Source organism: Falco punctatus (genome assembly GCF_963210335.1).
Source record: "Falco punctatus genome assembly, chromosome: 4".
Taxonomy (NCBI): Eukaryota; Metazoa; Chordata; class Aves; order Falconiformes; family Falconidae; genus Falco; species Falco punctatus.
Window position 1 is genome coordinate 94293908 of NC_137583.1, and position 26662 is coordinate 94320569.

General features: G+C 39.4%; 1 protein-coding gene across 5 annotated transcripts; it reads right to left on the reverse strand.

Moving 5' to 3' along the window:
• Positions 1-4065: 4065 nt before the first annotated feature.
• Positions 4066-25323, reverse strand: HERPUD2 (HERPUD family member 2). Of its 5 annotated transcripts, none has more exons than XM_080383333.1 (9): positions 25192-25323; positions 24625-24951; positions 18925-19002; positions 15535-15648; positions 13221-13378; positions 7410-7532; positions 6761-7084; positions 5421-5535; positions 4066-5079 (listed from the first exon to the last, which is right to left on the reverse strand). In XM_080383333.1, exons 2-9 carry the CDS (start codon positions 24769-24771, stop codon positions 4918-4920), a joined length of 1221 nt encoding a protein of 406 aa, XP_080239459.1. In that variant the 5' UTR covers positions 24772-24951; positions 25192-25323; the 3' UTR covers positions 4066-4917. The 5 variants fall into 5 exon arrangements, with proteins under 5 accessions (XP_080239459.1, XP_080239460.1, XP_080239461.1 ...); XM_080383334.1 differs by having other exon boundaries at positions 25150-25288; XM_080383335.1 differs by having other exon boundaries at positions 25146-25287.
• Between the last annotated feature and the right edge of the window lie 1339 nt (positions 25324-26662).

Here is a 26662-nt window from a genome sequence, read left to right on the forward strand (position 1 = left end):
CACATATAGATTCCCTCCCAGGGTTTCTGCAAAACTGGGGGGGGGTGGGGGGTGGGGTGGGAAAGAGTTGACATCCTTTCTGTAAGCGCTGTCCCACTCGCACGCACCTCGCCACCCAGAGATTTAAACCGTGGCTGCCCTGGTATTAGAAGCTCCCTGCTCCAAAAATAACCACTTTATTCCTAGGACAGCTAAAACCACATGAGGATGAGGGAAACCAGTTAACATCACCAGACAGAGAAGTCTGAACAAAGTTCTAGGCACATAATCCTTCTTGCTCTTCTTATTCCTCCCACAACCTTGAAAATTTTAGCACCAGCTTTATTACAGACCCGGCCTGTAACAACTATGGCCACGGAGCAAACATTAAATGAAAGTTAGAGCTCAACAGAACAACTGCAGCTCAAGCAGTGAAATCACACCAGTAGCACTGATATAAATTAAGGAAGAAAAAAAAAAAAAAAAGAGGCCGAGTATTTATTGTTATACAGCAACATTTCTTCATGTTATTTAAACAACATATAAAGCTTGAAAACAAGCACAAATTAACATCTTCATAAAGAAGTGGAAATACTGTCTACACAGGCTGTGCATTCTCCCACTGGATGCTGTGCTTAGCTCTGGAAAATGTAAGAGAAGAAAATGAAGTTTGCCAGCCCCAGCCTTTTTATGGCTAGTTCTTTCAGGTCCAGTATGCGCGTCCCTCCTCTCCAACCAGTGCTACTGGGTGGGTCGGCTTGTGAATAAATATAAACAGCTACAGCTTCTTTCAAAAGCAAGGCCTTGCGCAGACAGCTGCAAGGGGATAAATCCAGCCAAGAGCAAGAAGCTGCCTCCCACGCGGCAGTAGCTGAACAGGCAGGGTAGATGTAGTGCCCACGTAGAGCCACCACCACGTGGAATGGCTGAACCCCCTTTTTTGAGACAAGAATCACGATGAAACGTATTACTGTCCTGTTACTCAGACAAACAGCAGCTTTGAAGCAAACCAGGGCTGTGAGCGATAAAGTAAACTCATTCCCAGTTTGCATCACCCCACCTCTACTAACACAGTAATCTGAAGGAGCATCACCCACACGCAAAGCCATGCTGGCATTAACATAGCGAGCCTCAACGCCTGAAGCATCAAAGCTTGCCCAGCACACGCAGCAGTATCACTCCCGGCTTGCACCTGAGTAAATACAGGCCTGCAACCTAATTTACAAAGGTGCAACCAGCCAGGCTAGGATTGTATCTCTGCCCACCTGAACACATCCAGAAAAAATAGGTCAGTTTACAATCATCAGGATGGGGTAAATTCTGAATTGCTTCCTTGTGATAATAATAAAGGATGCTGAGAAAAAGCTTAGACTAGAAAACTTTTAGGCTGTACAGGGCACAAGCAGCGAAACCACATGATGGAACAATGTGATTTTGCATCACCTGTTACTACTACAAACCTTGCACACAATGGATTTTTTTTCCCCTTCTGCTGCAGCAATAGTAAAAAGGTAGCGAAGTACGTCTGAGACAGAAGCAGCCTTTTCCTGAAGTACCATGTGATAATTTCTCTGTGAGTTACCTGCATTTAAGGGCAACAGGGAGCAACTGGAAAGGTCTCCACACCAAACAGCAGGATGAGCAAGAACTCATGAGCCCACAACTTAGGAGGAGAAAAAAAGATCACTTTGATGACTATTTTGCACCCAAGAATTCCCCAGTGTGAGTTTGTGTCACACTTGTTCACGAAACCAACAGTGGCATTGCTAAACACAATGTAAAATGTAGCCATCAATGCAGATGTATGCATATGTATCAGTTGCAGAGTATTTCTCAGAGTAAGCACAACATTGAGAAATCATGCAAAAGAGTAGCTATGTGTTGCTCTTTCCATACATCTGCTCCAACCAGCATGCTGATCTCATCTCTCTTCACAGCAAGAAGTATTACGGAAGGAATACGCTTCAGTCTTGTGTCTATTCCTTGTGTGACTGTCTCTGCCTTATGCACTGTGAGGTGTTGCACAAGCTGGCACAGACTTGCTATTAGATACACAGACTTCCTCTAAGTGTAGGGTACCTGTCATTTCAAGTTTTCCTGTAAGGTAAAAGCAAGAATGAATGTCAATCACCTTTACAACTTTGCATACAGAAAAAGTGAGTTATGCATGGGTACGTTACAGAACCATCAATACTGGGGCACACCCTATGCTGGCTTAATCCTCATGCTTTTCGTTCCATCTCATGCTACAATTTTGCTACGATTCAGCATTTACCTTTGCCTACAGCCGTGTACCACATAATGGCGTTTTGTTTTATGCTACAGCACAGTTCCTCCAAGGATGCACTAAGAAAAAGCAACTGTTTTCCTAGGGTTTTCATTTCCATCATCACCTGTTCCATATTTCATGCTGTTCAATTTACACATGAATTGCTCAGAAACCCATAAAACAAAGACCTGATCTGACTGGTTTTCATCAAATTCTTTCCTTTACTAAGAAAAAAAAAAAGCACCTCTCTTGCCTCAGTCTGCTCTTCAATCCTCATATTTATTCATGATCACACTTTGTTATCTTTGCTCCTCCCATTGGCTTTCCTCTGCCTCCAACTCTTTCACTACTTTTTGCTGATGCTTCATATCTCTTTCTTACTTCAACTCATTTTCCTCAATAACCACCATTTTGCTTTTCCTTGCTTGGATCTTGGGAAGGTTCTGGAAGCTGGAAGGTTTCAGTGACCTTAAAATGTTCTCACATAAGTCTGGTCTCTTCAACTCATTGCTCCAGTTCTACAATCTAGTTAAAAAAACTCTCAGAGCATCTCCTTCAATATCTAACCAACTGCCAGGATCTCCCATTTCATTATTTCAACCTTGTGCAACCCATAAACAGATCTCTCCTTCTCCAGATAGGAACAAGCAGTAACAATTCCATGTTCTTTAATCAAAATCAGGGCTAACAGGGTAATGGCAACTTTCTTCATCTAGCCTGCTCACAGCAGAGGGCTACCATCAACTGCTTCCTACAGCACAGAAAAAACTGGAAACTCAGAACAGCAACCATGACAGCAAGAAGCAACTAGCAGCTATTAGCAGCTGGATACCAGCAGGTTGTAACTACACAACTTACAAATACACTAAACCCAGGACAAAAAGAAAAGCGAACTTTTGGGAAAAGTGGGAGGAAGAACACACAGGTCAAACAGATGAAACTTCAACACATTCCAGAAATAAGTATAACTATATCCAAGATCAACACTGCCATTCCTTTAAAAGTGTACATTTTTGTAATAGTTCTTAAATATTAGTCAAGTTAGATCCACCCACCAAACTAAAAGGGTAAAATTTCTTCAACAAGGTCTATGCATTTTATGTTTATGCAGTAAAGAACCTAAATTGACCGCAGCTCTCCATAGTAACATGGGAGTAAAACACTAATTAAACATTATTTATTCATCATTACTGCCTTTAAAGTAAAATCACTTACATTTATAAAAGACTTACATTTATATTTCTCCTCTTACAGATTTGTAAATGAGAATTCTTTTGTAACTCAAAAACCATTCCATTTAAGCTATTTAGATTAAAACCATTGTTCAAATCTATTTTTTCCAATTGAGTCAACTTTAAATAAGGCCTAGAAATCCTGATAGATAATTCGGAGTATAAACCCAAAGAAAATTTTTTAAGTTTCAAAACTTCGCTGCATAGCTTCAGCAGTCACGAGCAAGCAAAATATAAACCCCCTATTTCTCACTTGTTCAGACCTATTTGAAAGTTTTGACCTGTTATTTGGAAATTAGGAAGTTGGACAGGCTTTCTCTTGGTTGTAGGAAAAATGGCTGCAAAGATTCTAAGTTAGATAGCACATGGTAACTTCACAATTAGGAACAAAACCAAATATAACTTTTGACTATTATTAAAATCTAAACAAAGCAGCCAAAAGCCTGACAGTAGCACTGTGCTATTATCTCATGTACAATCTTCCTTTTCTTAGTTTTAATTGGATTAAGAATTCCAATATCCTGCTGTTCAGATCACACCCGCAACTGTGTATGTGCTGCTACAAACACACCACTTCAGTCAATATCAGTAATGCCACCATAACAACTTTATTCCACTCAAATCATCATATTTTTCATCCTTAATGATGCACTATTTAGCTGTTTGCATTCAAGTATGCATACAAACATCCAAAAGAGTTACCGTAACAATTTTTATTAAAAAACCCTAATGTACATGGTTTTCCCTGGTACAGCTATATTTTTCTTAAAAAGTACTGTATGTATCAAACATTTAAGGTTTATCCCATCACTGTCAATTGTCTTTGAAGAGCTGTCAAACATCTTCGACTTTAATGAACTTCAGTATAGCCTCAAGAGAAGGCTTTTACCTTTCTAAATGTGTAAGAGGCTTAGGATTTTGTGGTGTGAAGACTATGCCATTAACACGTAATCCTTGTGTTCACAGCATTCTTTCAGGAATGATGTAAACTCCTAATCTCAAGCAGTAATTCATACCCTGCATAGAACTGGCATGATACATTAATGATATTCAGATGAATAGATAGCATTTGGAAAGGTCCGTCAACATTTCTATTTTTAACAGCTCTTTAAAGATGTAATGGTGCAGATTAAGTACAAGCTTTTTGCCTCCGTGTAATACACATATGAAATTAAAATAAAACATGGAAGACCAATATCTTTACATTTTATTCTTCAGAAAAAGAAGAATCTTAAAGAAAGCATTTAGTAGTCCACTTGTGCTTAAAATGTTCAATGCATGAGAAAGCCGAAAAAAATACACATTTTTGTACACCATAATCAAAAAGATAACATTATAGATTTTCAGAAATTGCACTGTATTTAAAACACTCTCTAGAATCTGCTCCACTTCTATGTATGGCTACTGAGGCTGCCTGACACAGTTCCTTTTCCATTTTTAATTGCCAACCTGTGGAGGCCCTTCCGGGATGAGTGATGTGAAGAAGGTTGTGATAAAGGACCAAGCAGAAGCCATAAATCCAGGCTGCTGCTCTGTATTGGCATCTTCACCTGCATCTTCTCCGCTGTCTTCATCAATCCCATCATCCATAAGTCGTTCCTTTAAAAACAGAAATTGAAGCCATTCAACTGCCGCTTTTCAGAGCCTTGATATAAGGTAACCAGCAGTATCTTCCTACATTAAGTAACTTCTCTGAGAACAACCTCCTGACGAGTAACTAGCACGAAGAAAGTCTGTGATTGAAGTAGAGCCAATCAGTAATTATCAGACTAGAAAAATACAGAATTTAAGCAGCAGAATTTAAACACTGAGGACAATACTGAAAGCTCTCTGTTTAAGCTGGCTATGTTTCATAAAAGTTGACTTTTTGTCCAGGCATTACAGCATGCTTTGCAGTATAATACATAGGAGTCTCAAAAGACATGTCTGCTCTTACTTACCATCTCTTCAAGATCCGGATTATTTGCATGTTGGCCATCACGGTTCACTTCCACATTATTGGCTGCCTGTTGTTGGCCTCCCTCTTGTCTAAAGGGGAACCATCCAGCTTGGTGCCTATGTAAGAAAACAGAACAGCTGAAAACCTCTCTTTTGAAAGGAACAAAAAGATTTTTCTGCTTTAGTGAACTACCGTAGCAAATTCTTCAAGTACTTTGAAATGAATGAAGGTATGCATATTTTTCCTTAAGTCTTACTTCTAGATCAAATGGCTATTCTTTGACATCTGGATTAAGAGGAGTCTTGCTAAAGAGCTGTTCTTTAAGTTTCATAAGTGCTGTTCATAGCCCTCTGTCCCAGAAGATTATTAATTTACTATGATTAGGTGATTAAATATGCAGAATACTTTTGTTGGGTCTCCTCCCCAAATTTAGGTACTTAAGTTATATTAATTTTCAGAGAGCCTTAGTTTTCATACTTTAAAGTTTATTTTCTCTGGAAAAAGAGAATGTAAGTTTCAGCTAAGGCTTGAACCATGTTACCTTTGTAAATAAACTTTCAAGTGTCTATACTCTGATTTCAACTATCACATGTGCATGAGAAACAGAACAGTCCTTGCGAGGACTGAGACTACAACATAATGAAATTCTCAATGAATGGCATCAGTTCAAAATATCAAGCATTATTGCTGATTTCCATTTCTATTTACATCACTGAACTATTTTTATATATGTGATGACAACTGTACTGGTATTTCTTAATAACAGAGTGCTTAAGTCTTTATGATATATTGTAAAAAAAATATTTAGGTCCCTGCAATTCTACCAGATCTGGTACTCACCATTACAGTAGAACTACCTTAACTCTACCTAACAACTCACGCACAAATCCACTAACTCATTCTTCAAAAATAACTTATCTTAGCTCTGCAATTTTCCTTTTATATCCAAGTGGTAAGAGTTTTATGTTTAGGTCGAGCAGATGTTTGACTTCCATGAACTTCCCTTTCGTCAGCCCCACTTTTAAATTTCCAGTCCAAAATTCTATTTTTCTGTAATACTGGTCTGTTAATATCACCAATATTTAGGAGCACTGTGTTTCAGGTGTAAGTGGTATCCAACTTACTGTAAAAGTGTTATGAGAATCCAATTTTTATGTCAGCTTCTGTACTTGTTTGAATATTTAAAAAAAAAAAATCAACAAAACAAAACACATACATCATACTGTAAAGGAGCAGTGCCTGAACTTCTGCATTTGGGTAATTTTTCAGTTTAAATTGATTATACGTTAGCACCATACTCCACATTTCAGACCTGCAGCTGTACTCAACCGTTGTACTCACAAATAAACCAGCAGCATGGCTCCCATTACCATGACAAATCGACTGAAAGAAGAATAGAAGTATACAATGCTCAGAAGAATCGCTGCTCTAGAGAACGTGTACATCCAGTCCAGCCAGTCCCGGTTGAAGTCCTCCTCATTCACTACTGGGCCACCCTGTGCATTCATCTGAACATTTGGGTTTACAGGCCTGTTTTCCTGGACGGCTACATTTGGCACTGCTGCAGGCTCATTTGCAGGAGCGTGTTCTGAATTTACAGCCTGGGCAACTGCAGATCTCACTGGCTCAGAGCTGGAAGTCACTTGGGCTGAAACAGCAGCTTGGCTAAAAATTTAAACATAAAACTGGTTTGTCAAAAAACATGCAGCAAAATTCTTAAGCCTTTTCTTGTCTTTTTTCTACACTAATAAAAACAAAATTTCAGATGTAATACACATCAAAACAAACTGCATTTTCCTTTAAAGCTTTACTTATTAATGTACTAATTCCAATCCAAAACTAGATTTCATAATTTGCTGGACAAAACTGAGTGTAAAACAGCATATCCAGACAAACACATAAATTTTGATCCTGTACACAATATTTAAGTTTTTTAATATCTTCCTTTCATTAGTGTAACTCAGTACTACCCAAGATAACGCAGACTTACTATTGCATGTAGTACTGACGTGCATACATTTGTTGCCACCAGATCATCTGTAAGGGACTGAATGCAGGATACATAGAAAATCCAGCAGGAACACCTTGGCCTGGAAATTGGCTGCCTATATTGCTAGAAAAGGTTAAAGAAAAACACTCAGTTCTAAACTGCCACATTTATAAAATGCCCTAAATATTAAAAAAACCGAAACAATTAAAGTAGCATTTTTCTTCTCATTTGTCCCCCTACAATAATGCACTGAAATGACACTGAAACAACAGGTAGCGAGAACATCCAACCCATTCCAAAAAAGCACTGTACTTTCATACAACAAATTAATAAGCAAAGTTATTTCTACAGAAAGAGGATTTATGTTTTTTCTACTTAGAAATCTGTCACTGGCTGCACCTCTGGGACAAAACCATGTTGAATTTTTTTTTTAATTGTTTATAACTGGAGAAATTCTTCCATACAATTCCTTTCAAGTTCAGAGGTCACCCTTAGGTGCTGCAGAAGCTGTAAAGGGAAACCTTACTATCTTCTACAGCTTTCTTTTAGAAGCAATACCTGAAATACCACTGTGATCAAAGACAAGAAGAAATGAACATGAGCAAAGGCAATAGCTTCTGAAGATTGCAACTAAGAACATTGTAAATTATTTAGTCCCCCACCCCCCCATCAATATTTTGAGCATATTTCGATTCTCCTCCCTATGGGCTTTTAACTCTGGTTCACATGCAAGAGAGATAAAGCTCCTATATGTAAGTTTTAGGTTTGGTTTTGTCTGCTTTTAAACTTCTTAGCCTCTCTTACCTCCTAGAGCATATAGCATGTTTTGGCAAGATTTCCAACTCTTTCCCCAAAGATTTTGATGTAGTGAACTGCAGTAAACCAGGACATCTTTCAGGACAGCATGAGAGTATAAAGCATGAAGAAAAGCTTATTCAGACTGCAGGTAGCAAAAGCTGAGACTGCTGTAATTGCACTGCAGACTACAGCTGTTCCCTAAGTAAGGCACTCCCTGCAAAGATATCATCAAGAGATTTCATTAGTCTACCAGGCATTCAGATATACAAGACATGCCCAGAAAGATGGAAGACATTAAAATCTTTTTTTCCATGTTACACATGAATAAGTATTTCACTATAATTCTGGACAAGAGCCTGCCATGCAACTCCATGACCTCTGCTAAAACTGTTTGTGTTTAGTCATAACCTGCTTTTATAATAGTTTGGGGCTGGGGGCAGGAGGAGGGCAGGGAAGCAAAAGTTACTTTCCTGATACCACATACAAACTAAGATAATCACAGGTAATACTCTAGGTTTCTTTCAAAAATTGCAAGGGTGAATGGGCAGCCCTGCTGATGCTACTTATTTATGCATAATTAACACATTCAAACAGCAAAGCTGTCCATCTGCTATTGAAAAACATCAATCACACTTTTATCTTTTTAACTGCAAGGTTTAAGAACGTGTTGTTCTATCCCCTGAACTAGCAAACACTTAGAGAAGTAAGACTCCTCCAAAGTTAACAGAACACTGAACCTCACAAAACATCTGACCCTCGAAATGTAAAGATGATTCAAATATTCTACATGGGTGTCATTAAGCACTTGGTGTGACAAATCACTGAGCAATGTCTCAATTTCAAGCAAGCAGAATATTACATGGGGATGTGAACAGACAGGACCACTCTCTGTTCAACGACACCTATTTCTCCAGCTCAGTCACCAATAAGCAATGCTACTAAACTTGCCCAAGTCCTGCAGAAATTCACCATTTTTTTTCCTCATCAGTTACAGATTCTAGGGTTCTTCTTTGAAACCGCTAAGATGAGCTCAACAAAGTTGAGAGGCCTTGTATCTGTGAGGGAGAGCTATTGGCACAACTTTTACAAATATTGCAGGATTTAAACCTCTACTTTCCCTCCAAACTCTTTCAAAAGTTGCTTTCTTGATGTAGATTAAGAAACCAGTCAACCAAGACAAACTAGAAAAGGTTTCAGTTGCATCATGTTCTTTCCTTTCCCATTTAAATATTTTGGGGGTGGTGGTGGTGGTGTTATTGTTGTTGGTTGTGGTTTTTTCCCCCACGGCTTTTCTAGATGTGACTTTTTGTGAAGCACAACACACCTGTTCAAGATCTCACTCCATTAATGAGAAAAAAATAAGACACCAACATTTAAGAACTGGCTTCTGGCTCACAATGCCAAATAGCACAGCAGTATTTTGTTTGCTCATCAAAAATCAGAACGACACAGTTGCTGTCAATTACACAGCTATTACAGCTGCTAGGGTATTAAGTTAGCTTATGAAATTCAGGAACAACTCCAAACAAAAAGTAATGTATTTCAGTGAGAACCTCTCCAAAGGAAGAGGCTCTTCTCAGCAAAGCAAGCCGTCTTGCTGTTAGAAGAAAAAGGGAAGTAGCACATGCTTTCTCCTCCTCTTTTTCCCAAGGGAGGAGAAAGAGGCAGGAAGCAAAGTATTTCAAAAGAATGGCAGCAACAGCACAAGAGCAGAGAAACAAACTGGATAGTCACAGGCATTCCAGGACTGGAGAACAAAGCACAGCAGACTGCAGAAGAACAGTTAGGTAAGTCAGAAAACTTTTTAAGATTCAAATGGTAGAGGCAGCTTCAGAATATTCTGAGAGAGGCATGCTAGCCCTTAAATGGCTAGAAAGCTCACCATTATTACTTCTGGTCTATAGAAGACAGCTAAACTGGGATTCAGTTTGAGGATAAAGTCAGACTAGTTAGCTAGCGTCATCATGAAGACACTGCTCACCCCTAGCGGAAAAGTAAGACCTTTTAATTCAGACTTAAAAGCCCAATCTCTGTCATCTGCATCACTGACTACAACTGCATTTGTTTAGTGACCTTGATCCAAAAAGACATCTCATTTAGGGTTCATCTCATGAGTCTGAGATATCAACGTCAAGTGACATTTCAAAATCCTCCACTATGTTATTTGCTACTTTAAGAAAAAAATACTGCAAGACAAGGCTACTGAAGAAGGTATTTACATGGTAGAACATACTGTGCGCTGTCATATGTCATTTTGTTGTTCACTTTCAAGCAGTACTATATACACACAATACAAAAACATTTCACTAGATAGGCTGCCCACACTTGACAAATAATCTCACTGCCTTGATGTTTCTTGTCTGTTTACAGCTTCCAAGTACCCTCCAATCTGAAATGCAAGCCGTTTCAGGACTGAGCCCACCTGTTCTGTCTGTAGCTGCGTAGCACAATGGGGCCCTGATCCATGACTAAGTCCACAGGAGCAGGCAATGCTGCACTTGCTCTCCACTTCAAAAGACTAACTTGGTAGATACAAGCTATTTGCTCAGTCCCACCTCAAGTCTAGGTTTTTAGAAAATAGCATGTACAACAGCTCAAAAGCAACAGAAAGTTTTAAGTTGCTTTCTCTATAACATTTTAGCAATCTGAATGAGCTGTTTTCCCAAAATATATTCAACTTGCATACTGAGGCTTTCTATCACCAACTGAGAAACAATCAAAACCATAAGTAACATGAATGTTAGGTGGTTAAGTTATTTGTACAAGTTCATTAATGAAATTAAGTGTTGCAAGACACTGAAGAAAACTGACCCTCACATGTGTTTTCAAACATCTGAAGACCTTTTGCCCATCAGTAAAGCCTATCATGCAGCTAGATTAAGTGGGTCTGGTCATGAAACAGGAAGAAAAATCCACAAAGTCACACAGATTCCAGCTACAAATATTCACTGTTCCCAACAAGCCTCAGTCCCTGTATAAATTACACTAAAGCTGGATTTCTTTGCCCCAAATGATGTTTAAGAGAGCAGCTAAAACACAGAAGGCATTTCTTATTGCTGGAATACAAGCAGCAGCTGTCTGAAGCAAAACCAGATACATCTGAGAAGATCACTAAAAGCATTAAAAAGGGTTTCCTCAAGACAGCAGACTACAGCAGGTCCTGGCACACACTATTTGGAGTTGAGCATAGCACCACGGCACCCACCAGTTGACAAAGATCTACCTTAAGTTCTGACAACATTCCATTAAATTACTTTTATAAAAAGGGCCTAAGATTATTTAGGGTTCATTTATTTTGGCCTTTCTGTTCAGATCAGGAATGCACTTCTGAAGCAAATCTCCAGTCACTTCCTCTTACTACAGTTTTGTTTGCATCACAGAATGCTCTTGGATCACCGTCTGGATTCCTTTTGGATTACACTAAATTAAAGGATGCAATTTAGGCGCACTGCTAATGCACCTTAGCCACAAATAGGCACCTATTGCTGGTGACCAAGGTAGAGGTAGCCCAAATAAGACTGAAAACCCTGAAATATGTGCAGTGTTGATGTCAGGTTTTCAGCATCTCTTTCAGTCTACAGATCCACATTACTTGCTAATACAGACGCAGACTTGGAATTTTTAAGTTTCTCTTTCAAACACAGTAAAGTCTTTCAAATTCACAATTCCCACTGTATTTTAATAGATTTCAGCTAGAAGACTGACCAATGGTTCTGTTGCCTTTTTGAAGTTCCTTCACCTATTCAGTTCACCATGCATACTGACAAAAAACTCACTCTGTTTACATGAAAAGCTAATTAGAAAAACATTAAAACTTCTTACAGATTAGTAATTTGCACCACAGAATAAATTGCTTCCAGAATTAATCTACGTTACACCAAACAGCAGTCTTGACAGTCAACTTACTGTCACCTAGCTTTTGTCACAAAGACAAGCAAAACCACTTCTGCGAAGATGCACGCAGTCAGGATAACCCAAGTGCTCCACCCATTGCGAAGGCAGGTTTTTTCCTTGACAGAACACTTCAGATACAAAAATAAAAAGGACTTGAAGGAATTCAGGATTAAAACTAGTAAGACTAGTTAAGTCTAGGCTAACTCAACAAGAAAGCATGTAAATTGAACTGAAACTACTAAGTTTTCATCAAGTTCTTGATACCTGTTTTCTTTCCAGTGACAGAAACAATTTTCACTGTTCGCAGGTCCACAGTTTGTTTAAACATTCTCCAAAGAAAATCTCTAGAATCTATGCAGTACTGGGAGAATGCCTTGCCAGAAAGAAATCTTTAAAGTGTTCCCTGAGGAAATGAGAGGTATTATCTCAGAATGCACTATCCTCCCATTTTCCCCTTGGAAGAATACAATACAAAAAAACCTTTAAGAAGCTGCAAAGGTCATGTGGGTTAAAAATTGCTAAAGCTGCTTTTTAAGAAAAAAAATTTTGGAAGTCATGTAATAACAGATCTGCTCTAGAATTGTACACTAGTTACATTTCATTAGTATGTATGAAAATATTTTAAAATTGTTGCAGATAGACAAGTACATACATGTACTCAAACACCTCATCATTTATGCAGTTGAATCCAATATGGAGAAGTGAAGAGTTACATCTCTTTTGTGTTAAGTACTAAGAACCATCATATTCTGGTAAAAATTTAGTGCTGACAATTACAATAAAGGACTAGAAAAAGCAATCAGAAACAATAATTTTATCAACCACATTACCAACTATATCCAGTAGATAAGTATTACAAGCTGCACTTTGAGGGCAGAAAGCATGAAGAAAAAAAAAAAATAAAACACAGCCTGAAGGGTGCACTAAGAACACTTACTCTTTGACAGAGTCCTAGCTAAAAACATTAATGTTCATATGCAAAATGTTTCTAACGTAAAACACTTCAAGATGAACTAGCCAAATAATTTTACAGACAGTGAAACAAACATACTTGTACCTGAACATTTAAAGTACTTTAAAGAGTATCAAAGAACTGAGAATTGCTTCAATCTCACTTACCCTTGCATTAAATAAGGGAACTGGTGGCTTGGTATAGGATTGCTTTGTGCTTGTGGAAGATTACGATGCCTCACTCCATCTGCACTAGTGTTCAAAGATGTAGATGAAGGTTCTTGGTTTGTGGGTGAGGCAGCAGTTGATCCAGAATGGTCTAAATTCTTAAAAACAAATATAGTTGAGGTTGGGGATCTTTTTGCCACAGTTACATGATTTACGACTGTGCCTTAAAAAACTATTTGCTTTCATGTTTTGTCACAAGTTTTACTGAGAATATAAGCACCAGGCAGGTCTTCTGGGGTTTTATTGGTTCTGGCAAGCTTTTAGTAAAAGCAGAAATTCAAAATTGCACTCAGGTGCACATATAAAAAGAAGTGAAGTTTTCAGAAAGACTCAACACTTGATAGGTCCCAGAGAAAACCACAAGTCACTTGGAATCAGTTTCAAAAAGCTGAACCAAACTAAAGCTTAAATAAAAAGAATATTTAGCAGCAACAAAAATTCTAGTAGCTATCATTAACAAAAGTAACTACAACCTCAGGATATGACTTTATATTCGGAGACAACAGTGTCTGCAGTGACTTAAAATATCATTCCTCTGTCCTTCAGTTTCCCCTTCTACTCATCATCCTCTTCACTGTGCCAGTTACCCAATACAAACTGCTGCGCTCACTGCTGGGAGGGGGCAGGGGGTAGGAGTAGGGAAATAGGTGTGGTTTTGGGAGCCTAAGCAGTTCCTAGCTAAAACCAGCGTAGTCAGACCTTCAACGCTTTCCAAGATCAATAATTAAACCTGGAACAGGGTTAACAGCTTAATATTTAACAGCTGACTGTACTAGATTATTTGTGACCGTAACTAGACTGCAATTTGGCCATTGAGATGCATTATTTTAGTTTAAATAAATCCCCAAGATCTGTTGCTAAGCATTACTGTAATGTTTACTCAGTAGAAACTCCTCTTCAACTTTTGACAACTCAGGAAGCGAAGAGGTGCAATTACTTAAGACATCGCTAGCACATTTCCCCTACAAAGGAAAACAAGAAAAACCTACCACTAGACAGTGGGGAGGAAACAAAAAACAAATGGAAGAATAAAGGCCATTCAAGCTTTGGGTTTAGGTTGCTCCATTCAAAGTATTACGAACCTAACACTGGGTATACTGACTGCTTTAAGCAGTCATTAATACAGTCATGTAAATACAATATTTACAACTGATCTACATAGCAATAAAACAAAGGTGGCCCCCTGTGTCCTGCTTGCAAATAGAGGTATTAAATACAGCCTTTGAAAAGATGACTTAACCATTGTCCACTCTCTACTATCACTTAAACTGCTTGTGTTTCTGACTGTCACGTAGCAGTCTGAAGCAATATGCTATCAACAAAAGAATGAAGACAGACAGCTTATTACTGGAAGGGTATTTCCCATATGCTGGTAATCAACACACCACAGATGAAAAGTACCTACAATGGTATTATGTACGCATTCCTTTCTGACTAACCTTCAAGGGTCACTTAGTGATACTACCAACTCCAGAAAAAGCCAAGAGAATTACAGTAATGACAACTAAGTCATCAACAGAAACATTTACTGCGCTACTGTCAAAACAGAGTACAACCAAAGAACATCATTTTTGGAGGGCGTGAAAAGGAAAACACTCAAAACACCCTAAACAAAAGTGTTTTGTGAACACCTTTAATAAAAGCTTAAGAACACTTTTTACTTCTCACCATCTTACAGACACTACAACTACCTTGAAGCTAACTGCATAAATACTGGCCAATTCCTGTCAAGCAGAATGAACACTGGCCAGGCTGCCCCTGTCTGTCTCACAAGGGCACTAATTTGACTGGTCTCTCTTCAGGGGTACACAAAGTAAATCACAAAGTAAATCAGAACTTAGTTTAGTGTTCATTGTTTTGTTGGGTTTTTTTTTGGTTTGGGTTTTTTTTTCAACTGAATATACTGCTCAATTTCTGCCAAAGACACAGCAATATGGAAAGGAAAATTTACTTTTCGATTTATTTTTAAAAAAAATTTAGTTTTTCACACACTAAGTGTGAAAAAGAAGAGTTTAGAAAAAGTGCTTTATCATCTAATAAACACAATTGTGTTACAATTTTTAAAAAAGGTCATCTTTGTTTAAACAAAGTGGCACCCTTAAATAATAAAGTCTAATTGTACAAACTCATATGGCATGCTCAACCTTCACCACACTATTTTACAGTCAAATATTAAGAGTTAAGAGAAAGTCTTGGAAATCTTCCTCAGTGTAGAGGAAATTCACATCCTATGTATGAAACAAAAATAACTCACTGAGCTACTGCTGGAGGTTGAAGCTCCGTGACCTTCTCTACTGGTGCTGGGTTTTGGAGAACTTGGGGGTGTCCGGGAAGTACATACCAGATGAACCATATGATATTCATCTTGCTAAAAATTAAAGAAATTGAAAAGCTAAAGCAACAATATTTGAAACATTTACAAGCAAAAGCCATCTTTAAATATCCACTTTCAAAGTTGCATTTGCAATCAGTAAAGAAACATTATACAAAATGAAGAGACCATAAACAAAACTTGAGCCTAGCACAAGAGAAACTACTGTTTCACAACTTGTGCTTTCTTAGCAGCTGTCTGCAAGAACATATTGAACATTCACTTACTCCCAATTTTCCCTAGAACCGCAGTATAGTGGAACCAATGGAGGACCACACAGAGAAACATGAGGTAGTCTATCACAAGCTTTGACTTTATTTTGGAAAAATCTCAAACCTTTTACAGGGCTCTGTTTCCTAAAGTTAAGAATGCTTACATTTGCACTGAGATCTAACGAAGAGTGTTATTCAATAAAGGCATCAGGGTAAATGAAAAATGTAGGCACTGGAGTTCCACAAGCCAACCAAGACAAAAGAAAAAAAAAAAAAGTATCAGCCATTGCCTCCACCTCACTCCAGCCTAAGCCTGGCTCAAGTCTAACCTGCAGATATTCCACACTCAGGCAACGCTATTCAAAGTACTAGATGGGACCCGAGTACTCCTAAATATATGAAATTAAGGAAGCAAGTCAGTGGCATCACTTGAAGCCATGTCAGCATGCAAGTAATCAGCCCATGCCAATTCTTCATGAATATGCTGCCCCGCAACACACTAACATGGACACCACAACAACTTCAATCTGAAGCTCTTGCCCTGTACCAAATGAAGACACCCCGTTACACCAGCATGCCTGAAGCTCATACAGCCATAGCAACAAGAGCAGCTACGACCGTAAAGTTGCACATGACAGCTTCCTCAGCAACCAAATTTTAAAGAAAAGCCACAAAAGCCACCCAGTCCTCTTCCGAAATCAGCGTGATGCAGTCAAGCTGCAGTTTTTAATGAGATGACATTTAGAAATACCAGGTTTGGAGTTTTTTTTAAAACCTACTAAGAAACTTAAGACACATAGGTTTATTCACTTTTAAGTTTTAACCTTTAGGAATAAAGAAGACTGAATAACTGCTTTTATACACCAGTGTGCATTACTGCTAGTATAGCCTATCCATATCCACATTCATTTGAACTCCTACACACGTATCAGTTTCTAGCCCCAAGCACAGCCTATTACATTAAGTGTAATTTCTTACCAGATAGTGATAGTAAGCAATGATCAGAGAGCACTGCACACAGGCAATCAGTGTTCTGACCACATCAAAAGCCTTTAACCTAACCTGTTACCTTCTTCCTAGGTGAGAACTTATGCCACTTGGAAAGGGAAAGGAAGTTAAACTTCTTTTAAGCTTACAGTGTACAGCTTTATTCAATGTGACAGTTCAATATATTTCTATTTATACATAACACATTGAACATCACTGTGCTTGAAGAGTGCCACAAATTATAGCCTCAACGTATTTTACGTCGGCGAAATGACACCTCTCAGTATCAATGAGCAAGTATCACAAAGCTAAATCAAGAGATTTATTAAAACCTCAGATATCAGGAATTTATAGCTAATCAAGTGGGAAGAACATGGCAGAGAATGTGACTGAACTTAAAGAATAATCCTATCTTTTTTCCAAAAGCTCTTAAAAACTTGAGCACAAAAGACTCCTCCTCTTCCAACACAAATTTTTAACTTTGTGCTTAAGACTGATGATTATGTTTTTAAAGTCAGTAAATTTAACTAAACCCAAGGCCTATAGCTACTAAAATGCCTTTAAAGTCAAATATAGCTCCTGTATTCTTAAGGAAGACATTAGTTAGGAAAAGTTTCTGCTCTAGTACACAAGTAAGGTCTGAAAGTGTGCTTCCTAAAACTAGTCTGCTCTAAGCAGGCCAAGTGAATTCAAGGGATCCAGGTTTCATTTTGTCCTCAACCAGCAAAACTAAGCTTTGAGATAAGTTATATAAATACTTTCATGAATTTTTTAAGTGGTACAGGATATATACTGGTTGGCAGTACTCCAGCTCCACTTTTGTAGTAAACCTATATATAGTAAGTTTCAATCATTTTTGGTTAACAGTTAAATCCAATGTAACAAAATCATTTCAGAATGAAGATTATGAAGTAACAACAGAGAGTCAAGATTCCTCTGCATCAGTTTTTCCATACTTAAAACTGAAGTTTGGTTGCTTACTTTCACTAAAGCATTATTCTCCTTTAGAAACTTTCATCCATACTACATATTAAAATGTAACCCACCTGCTCTTGCAGTCTATACATTGATTTTTACCTCAGTATGTTACAAAAAAGTATCATCATCAACACCCTGGTACTGTATCACAGAGTTTACCTATTTCATAGGATTAAGAACTGTGTAATTGTTTAATGACCTAAAGTATTTTCCAACTGTAGCTACTGATGCACCCTCATCTATTTACAAGGAGCTGAAAGACTACTCAACATAATGCATTATGTTTTCTGTTGCCATCAAAATTGAAGCAAAGTTCTTTTTAATCTACCCTAAATATTACCTTATTCTACACATCTTCAGGAACTTTACGAACTTAATGATGCTACCACGTAATAGGGACTTCAATCCAAACTATTTGTAGCAATTTGAGAATAAAGTGCATTTACTTCAAGATTTCCTACATGATATGTCGCGTGTATACAGGATTTTGATTTTATTTAAATGTTGACTGAAGAATCTAAAGTTAGATTAGTAAAATTACTTTTTTCAAGATGAACCAGCAGAATAAAAAAAAAAATAAACCTCTTCAGAACAAACAAACTTTCAAGTATCATTAGGAACAGTTAAGAGATGACAAATAAAACCAGGGTAACAAATAGCTTTCCCAGCAAAACCATTCAGGAATTTAGAATTCTGGTTTTGCATATAAATATATTACCCTTAATTTGCTTACACAAGTGCCATTTTGATGTAAATTCTTGGAATTATGTACGTACAAGAAATGAAATTATGTCCCAAACCAACAAATTCCATTTATGTTGTAGCAGGAACTGTCTCTAAACTACATATCCCTTGTTTATGACTTATGTAGCCTACTTGCTCTCCCACCCACTTGGAAGCATGCCTCAATCCACAAGCATCATAATCTTACATACACGGGATACTTGAAAGTACATTTTCCAGAACGTATCAACATTATATGGTTACATCTGTCAATACAACAATGAAAACTTGAAGCTAAACAACGCATCAAATTCCTATTTCCCAAAAAGGGGGGGGCTGATCAAATATCATATGGTGTTGATATAAAGCTTACTTTTCTGAGAACATCTTTCAGCTGCAGATGATCAGGAAGCAGTCTGCCAGAATACACCAGTCTCTGATCCTTTGTAGACTAGGAGATGGGACAAAGAAAGGAATTTAGCTTTTTATCTCCAGCTGTATATCTGTACAGCAGGAACATTTGCAGACATGAAAATTCCTTATGATTCCAACCACCAACAGAGCGCCTTAAAAACATTTCAGAGACTTCACATGTCCAACTCACAAATAAATTCTGAAAGAATTCTGCTATTACGCACTCAGCAAGAGTGCTATAACGATTAACACCACATAATTAGCAAATGTTGCTCAGCAAAACTACTGCGTATATTCAAAAATTCCTTTCTTTTTAAAGATTTGCTCTTTATCCTGCTCCCATTCCCAGGCACTTGCTGAAAAAGTAGATGGAAAAGTGGCTGGGGCAAAGAAAAAAAAAACCAGTAGGAAAATCGAGTGATAATTAAAATACACAGAAATGGGGCACAAAATCTTCCTCAACAAGGAATTTCTATTACTCCCTGCTACCATTCCCCCACCCCCACAAAAATAAACAGAAGAGGAAACAAGGAAAGCATTAAAAAGCATGAAGCAGCAAAAAATTTATTTTAAGGTAGCCTTCAAAATTTGGTAAGCTTTCCCCCCCCCCCCCCGGTCCTACACTCCCACATTTTAAAATACCTTTCTAATGCAAAAATAAGATTTTCCATTTTTTAAAAACAAATGATGCACTATTCACAAGGTAGTAACTTTTAGCTAGTCTACTCTGAAGGGTTAATGATGAAATTTGGGGTACAGGTGTACAGTAATATGTCCAGTGTACTGAAGCAATAGGCAGCTTACTTGGCTAAACAAAACAAACAAAACCCCAACCCTACTCAATTCACTTTATGCTGTCAGAAAGTTTTAAATAGTCTTACTACTAGTAGGTCACTAACATACTTCAACTATGTAAACAAACAACTCCCTGTTTATTTTTTGCTTGAAAAATGCTCCTAAACATACACCCATATGGGAAAAATTTTAAAGAGAATCCAACTGTTACATCAGTTCAGTTTAACTACTGCATGCATCCTAAATACAATAGCATTTATCACTCGAAAGAAAGTACTAACATAAGCAAATACTAAATGAAGAAATCTAGCTTAACATCAGTGGAACAAACATGCATTATCAGCATGAAAAATTTGAAGAATTTCCCCATCATGCAAACAGCTAGTCTTACAACATCTCTGCTCTTTCTCTCCCAGCCCACTGTTGCCCACTCTGCAGTCTTATTCATCCTAATAGTAAGACACCAATACCCAAGATTCAGATCTCTGCAATTAGAAAAAGCTTTCACAAAAGTTTGAGTTGTTTTTTTTTTTCTTGCAATAGCCTTTTACAGTTTCCCAATAAATTAGCAAAACATAGAAAAGTTGCAGAACATTTTCCCCCTGAAGAAATCTGGTCATATCACTAGAAAATAATTATAGATACTCTAAGCAAATTATTATAAAAAGTACACGTTAAATCTGAAAAGCTTTTGTTGTGAAGTTTTTCCTAAATCCATACTAGCCATCATGATTAAACATACGTCTTTTTTAAAAAAAAGAGTGCATAACCTAACACATATAGTACAGAACTGTTTATCACTTCTATTGAAGAAACATTTTCCATATTCTTCTGCATTTTTCTGTATTTTTAATTAGTGACATAAGACACTATTTTTGTATGTTTCACAACGCAGGGAACTAGTTATCTGCAGCTCCAATGGATAAACTACTGCAATAAATTCAATATAAATGCTGTACTATTTCTACTTAGGTTTAAAACAACAAAAAAATGCTTGTCTCTCATATCAGACTAAGTTATCTTGAACTATACCATTTTAGTTGCTCCTTTCAAGCAGGAACAGGCTGCTGACAGAACACAAGCTTACTTGGATTTCCTATTTGGGAAAGACCTTAGAAAAACAAGAATTTGCAGCACGCATCAAGACTACAGAAAACTTTGATTTCCTGTAAAATAGAAACTTGCTGCTTTAGAATGACCAGTGGAGCCAGAAGAAAAGTCCAAAAACCTTGTTTCTAGGTCCTGAGATAGATTATCTGGAGATTAATTAAAGAAGATAAGCAGTTAAAACAAGCAAAACCCAAACTCCAAATCTTTGCATCATCATCCAACATGGCAACAGAGCGCTATTGTGCTTGTTCCACTCATGGTCAAATTCAGATTCTTCTCTGCAGTACCTTATACATGAAGCTCCCCTCAACCCCATCTAATTAAATACCTTCTCAAACTCAAGTAGTACAAATTAATTTTTTTAATACGAGTACTTCACCGAGAAGAAACTGCTAGATTAAAATGACCCCTCAAAGCTACTACATAGCCTTAAGTAATGCGTTTCAGCTCCCTACAAAACCATAAAAGAAAAGGTTATGCATACACTGAGTACTGTTAATCATCTTAAGCTACAGATATTAATGGGGGAAGATGAGGTCTTAAAACACCCTACATAACTTAAATATCTAACTGTGCACTACAAGATTATCACTTGCAATTCTCAGGGTGAAAGCCATCTGGGAATTCCAAAATGTGGGGATTTTTTAAATGCAGATGGAAGAGCGGACAGATGTAAAAACATACATATGCCAAAGTAAACAGAAAAAGCATTCAACTCATCCCTCTGCCAGAGGGGTTCACTATCACACATCCTGCTTCAAGGAACAGCATACTCACTACTAGCCCAAACACTAAACTGATGAAAAAAACACACTAGAGTGTCCCTATTTTCAAAAGCAAGCACATAGCACCAAATAAAGATTCTAGAAGCTAAAGCTTAGAATGAGATGCAAAACAGTCTTTAGATTATGATCTAAAAGGTATGTATTTAAAACTAAGAATTCAACAGCTAGTGTTTTTTCCCCCCTCCATCTTTCAAGTAAGACCTCCATCTGCAATGCTTAGTCCAAGTTAGCTACACTCAGCACATCACCAAAACTGCCAAACCTAAGCTAACTCAGCCACTTCCCTTGAAACATGATCTCTGAGCTACCCTGTCTTAGCTACAAGACATTTGTTATTTTGGTCATTCATCCTCTCCTCCACTCTTCCATAGGTCATAAAAATCCAACCAACCACATCTGGTGAGAATTGTGGGGAAAGTACATGCTAGAAGACAGGTACTACAGGAAATGAGAAACAGCAGTTTTAAGTGAACGCTTATGGGTGTAATCAACGCAGCAGTTAATGCACTGAATGGGAAGAACTGCTAGATTGAGACAAGTTGATTTTCCAAGTTTTCTTTTCTTAAATAAAGATTTAAGGACACTAACTGCAGTGCTCTAGCTATGAAAAACTGGTCCAGTAAGGGGCAACAAATACTGACAAACGTGAACCTTAGTACAGACCCATAAACTAATACTGTTTTCAACCCACTTAGATTATTCAACGACCGACTTTAGTAACTATACCAACTTTAATAGTGACTAAACCAATTCAAATCTGCCTATACTTGGAATCTGTACTTCATTTTAGCTAAAAGTCATTTACACAAATTAATCTGGAAAAAATCACAAACACCACTGCCTCAAGGCCTTATTTCTCATTTGCCTATTTTAACCACCTCATTTTCTGAAGATACACTCTTAATAAATTGTAAGTTTAATGACAACGTTTACAGTTACCATCAGTTAACAGACTAATTTACAGATGCGTATAGGAGGATTAGGTAAAAGTCACACATGACAACTGGAATGACTATGTATAGCAGTGATAGGAACTGATTTCTATTTTATGCCCTTAACTTCAAGAACACTGCAACACCTGTACAGAGCATGTGTTCTGATGTGCTCCTGCACTCTTAAAATAGCAACGTAATAGAAATTATTTCCAGGACCTATCATATTCAGGGAATGTAGAAATTTGATCGACAAGCTTTTGACAGTCATCTGGTTTACAAAGAACAAAAAAAAAAAAAAAAAGGGGGGGGGGTGGGGGGGAAGGGGCTGCTCCTGAAAGCACAAGACTTAGAACAATTTTGGAAAAAGCAGTTAGCACTCAAGATCAAAAACATCAAGCCGAAAAATACACTTTTCAATTTTACTATACATAGGAGACAGCCTATTAAACCCTCTCCTCCTCTCCCATCTTACTACTTTAATTTGAAAGGTTCTATGAAATGAAAATACTGTGTTCAGTTACTAATTTAATTGCAAGCACAGTAAATCCAAATTAAACTGGAATTATTGAGATAATTTTCACTAAAGAAACTTCCCATTCTTTAACCCAGAACAATTTTGGGGATTCTGAACTAGTCATTTAATAACGAGAGGCATGCTGAGGAATCAGTTTTCATTGGAAGAAAGATTACATTTCAGTTTCCTGGAACATATTATACTTACTACTGGTTAAAACCTACAGTGCAATATAAAAATCTCTCCTTCATTAAAGATTCTTCCTAGAAGCCCAGTTTAGAAATATCATGAGTCAGAAAGCTAGTGTTTAAACACAAATACGTCATAGGAGGAGATTCCAGTGAGGAGGAAGAAGCAGCAAGTTGCGTATTTGTTTCTTTCACAGCAGATAGGCTCTCCCAGCAGAGAATTACTCACAGCAACAACTAAATCCACAAACTCTCAAATACTGCTTAACAGCTGTCAACATGCCAGTGACACTGCCCAAGCTGCTGACTGCTTTGCTTCCTCCTCCAAAAAGCAGAAACCTTTGAGAGACAAAGCTACTATCTTACACTCCTCCAACCAAAAAAAACCAACCCAAAACATCAATGCCAGTAATTCTTCTATCAAACTAGGTGAATACTAATCACTTACAATATAAATGCAATCTTTGCCTATTGGTTTCTACAGCAAGGTCTAGGCCTCACATGCTGCTGCAGTGTGAAGGCAAAGTCACTGTCTTTACACAGTTTTTCTGGAAGAAAATTTCCAGTACACTGTTCTGTAAGACCACCATTCTAAACAGGTGCAGTATTACCTTCCTATTATTATCTGTATGGTTTTTCATAGACTCTTTTTAACTGCCAAATTTAGAACTTAAAAGAATTTACAAATAAACCATATTTTCCTCAGGAAACAAAGCAAGCTACAGGTCTTTATCCTAAATTTCAAAATACAGTCACAACTGTCATATGTTTGCAGTACATCTGAGAGCAGAGTTTTCAACACAGCCTCAAAAAAAAAAAAAAGGGTTTTGAAAGAGGAAAAAGAAAAAAGGGGAAGTAATTCTGGAGATTGCTCAATTGCATGTTTCAAATAATATTATGAATAAATATCTATCTATTCCACACTTCAGTGAATTCACTAGAGTTGGTAACTTTACATGTATCACATCGTAATTGGTTTAGACAGAGCTCTGACATTTACAGAAATCAGTCTTAAATTCACTTAACTGAGATATCTACACTCCAGATCCTAAGAGAGTGAAACGTAGCATTAAGAAGTACCTTCAGTGATACCGCCTTTCAGGATGCTACACTGTGATCTTCTGCCACCCTACAGAACCGCAGCTATTTACGTTGCCAACTTCCCTGAAAGCAAGAGAGCCGGGCGCTGCCTTGACACGGGTAACTCCTGGGCAGCGGGATTCTTGTTTATTTTGCAGAGTACCCAAGGAAAGCCTCGGCCGCCCATCCGCAAGTTACCGCAATGCCAGTTTTCCCGACAAGATGAAGACAAAGGGCTGGCCAAGCACTCACCGGCTTACTAGGGTAGACTTTGGAGAGGTGAGATTTTAGCTTGCCCACAGTCCAGTCCAGAAAGCAGTTAATGGTCTGGTCGGTGTATTTCTGGTTGGGGGCCTTGATGACGAGGGTCACCGGGTGATCCACCACGCTCTGGTCCATGCTGCCGGCAGGGGCGACCGGCCCCGCCTCGCTCTTCTCCGCTGGGAGACGAGGCCGCTGGAAGCTCCGGGCGCCCGGGGCGGGCTCAGCGGCCGGGGGCGACGCTCCGGGGGAGGCCGGGGGAGCCCATGGTCGTGCTGGCGCTCACAGCGCGGGCGGGGCGGCGGCACCAGCCGAGCTCTGCCCGCCAGACACGGAAGAGCAAGCAGAAAGAGAGGCGGCTTAGCGCTCACACAGCGGCACCCCCCCTCCGGTAACAACCGCCACGGGGCTCCCGCCGGGACAGCGGGCGCGCCCTCACCTCAACCTCAACCGCCACACCCACCCCCCCCGCGGACCGGCCGGTTCCCCCCTCTCCCCCGCTGCGCCCGCACCCACGGAGAAGGGAAGGAACCGAGACGGGAGGGGACGGCCCGGTACCCGGAACGCGCCCGCCCGGGCTAGGCCCCTCCGCCCGCGGCGCCGCCTCGACCTCCGGCCCCGCTGTCGTTGGCGTAAAATGGAGACCGGAAGCGCGGCCGCGTCCCTCCTCCCTCCGCCGCTCCCCGCGCGCGCCGCTGGGTGGCGCCCGCGGGCCGCCCGGGCGGGGGGACACGGCGCACGCGCACCGCCCCGGGCGAGCGGGGGCGGGGGCTGGGGCGCAATGGCGGGGGCGAGCGCGCGGGGCGGGGCGCTGGGGCGCGCGGGGCGTGCTCCGCCGTTGGGCCGGCGGCGGCGGCGGCTGGAACGGAACGGGACGGAACGGGAGGGGCTGGGCGGGCAGGGCCGGGCGCGGGCGCTGTGGAGCGACACTGTGCGCCGGGGGGGGCGTCGGGAAACCCCGGGGGCGGCAGCGCTCGGCCTCGCCCCGCTCCGCGGCTGTAGCCGGGGGCCGTGGCGGGTGGGGATGGCGATGCGCAGGGCAGTCTAAAGGCCGACACGATAAATTGAGAGTTAAGACTCCGGTACTCGCTGTGTGTCTGGTCTCGTCACCGCCGTGTGCGTGTATTCTCCCCGGTGTCCTTGTGAGCTCAGAAAATGCTACTTTATAACCGGAATGGAGGTGCAGGAAGACGTTTTTGCCTTCTGTCGCACAAGAGAGCTGTCTTACAGCCGTTAAACAAGTTTCTGAAGGCCCAGGTTATCACTGTAAACTAGGAATTTCACGTGGTTTTCAGCTGCTGAGGTGAAAATCCTTTACGGGATATCCCTCAGGATTGGTGGGTAAAACGACAACAAGGGAAAAGTTCCGTTCATGCTACTGCTGCTGGAGATCTCGGCAGTAAAAGTTGGCCTCAATAATAATGAACCGCTTATAAAAAATGCTTTACATTGTCTCCTGAAAAGAACCAGTAAACGGTGCTTTCCTTATGCTTCTGTCAGTCTTCAAATGCTGTGCGTAACTACAGAGGGCGTGCGGGTTTCTGACAGGTCTGATTTGTCAGGTACATAGTGTCCCTTTAATGCCAAAGAATTGTCCCTTTTGTTAAGCTCCGGGGTACGAACAAGGAGTGAGACACGGGAAGGTGTGCTAATAGAGAAGAGTATAAGGAACTCCAGCTTCTGAAGGGAAAGATAAGAAGAGCCTGAAGGAATATCATTAGCAGCCAGGACCTAATTCTTCCTTTTAAATAAAACCTGGATATAGACAACAGCTAATGTGAGAACTTGCAAAAGCAGAGAAAATAGTCTTTAATTTTCACATTTACCGACTTCTAATTTCCTCTACAACCAGTCCTTTGGAAAACTCGTGTTTGAGGTGAAGCGTGGGACCTCTGTGTTCCTACAGCACCTGCTGCCCTTGAGATAGATGGCTTATCAAATTGTAAATATGGACAACTGGTACTTGACAACACCTTCAAATGTAATATTTGACATACTCATATCAGTTTCCCAGCCCCCTCCCATGTTA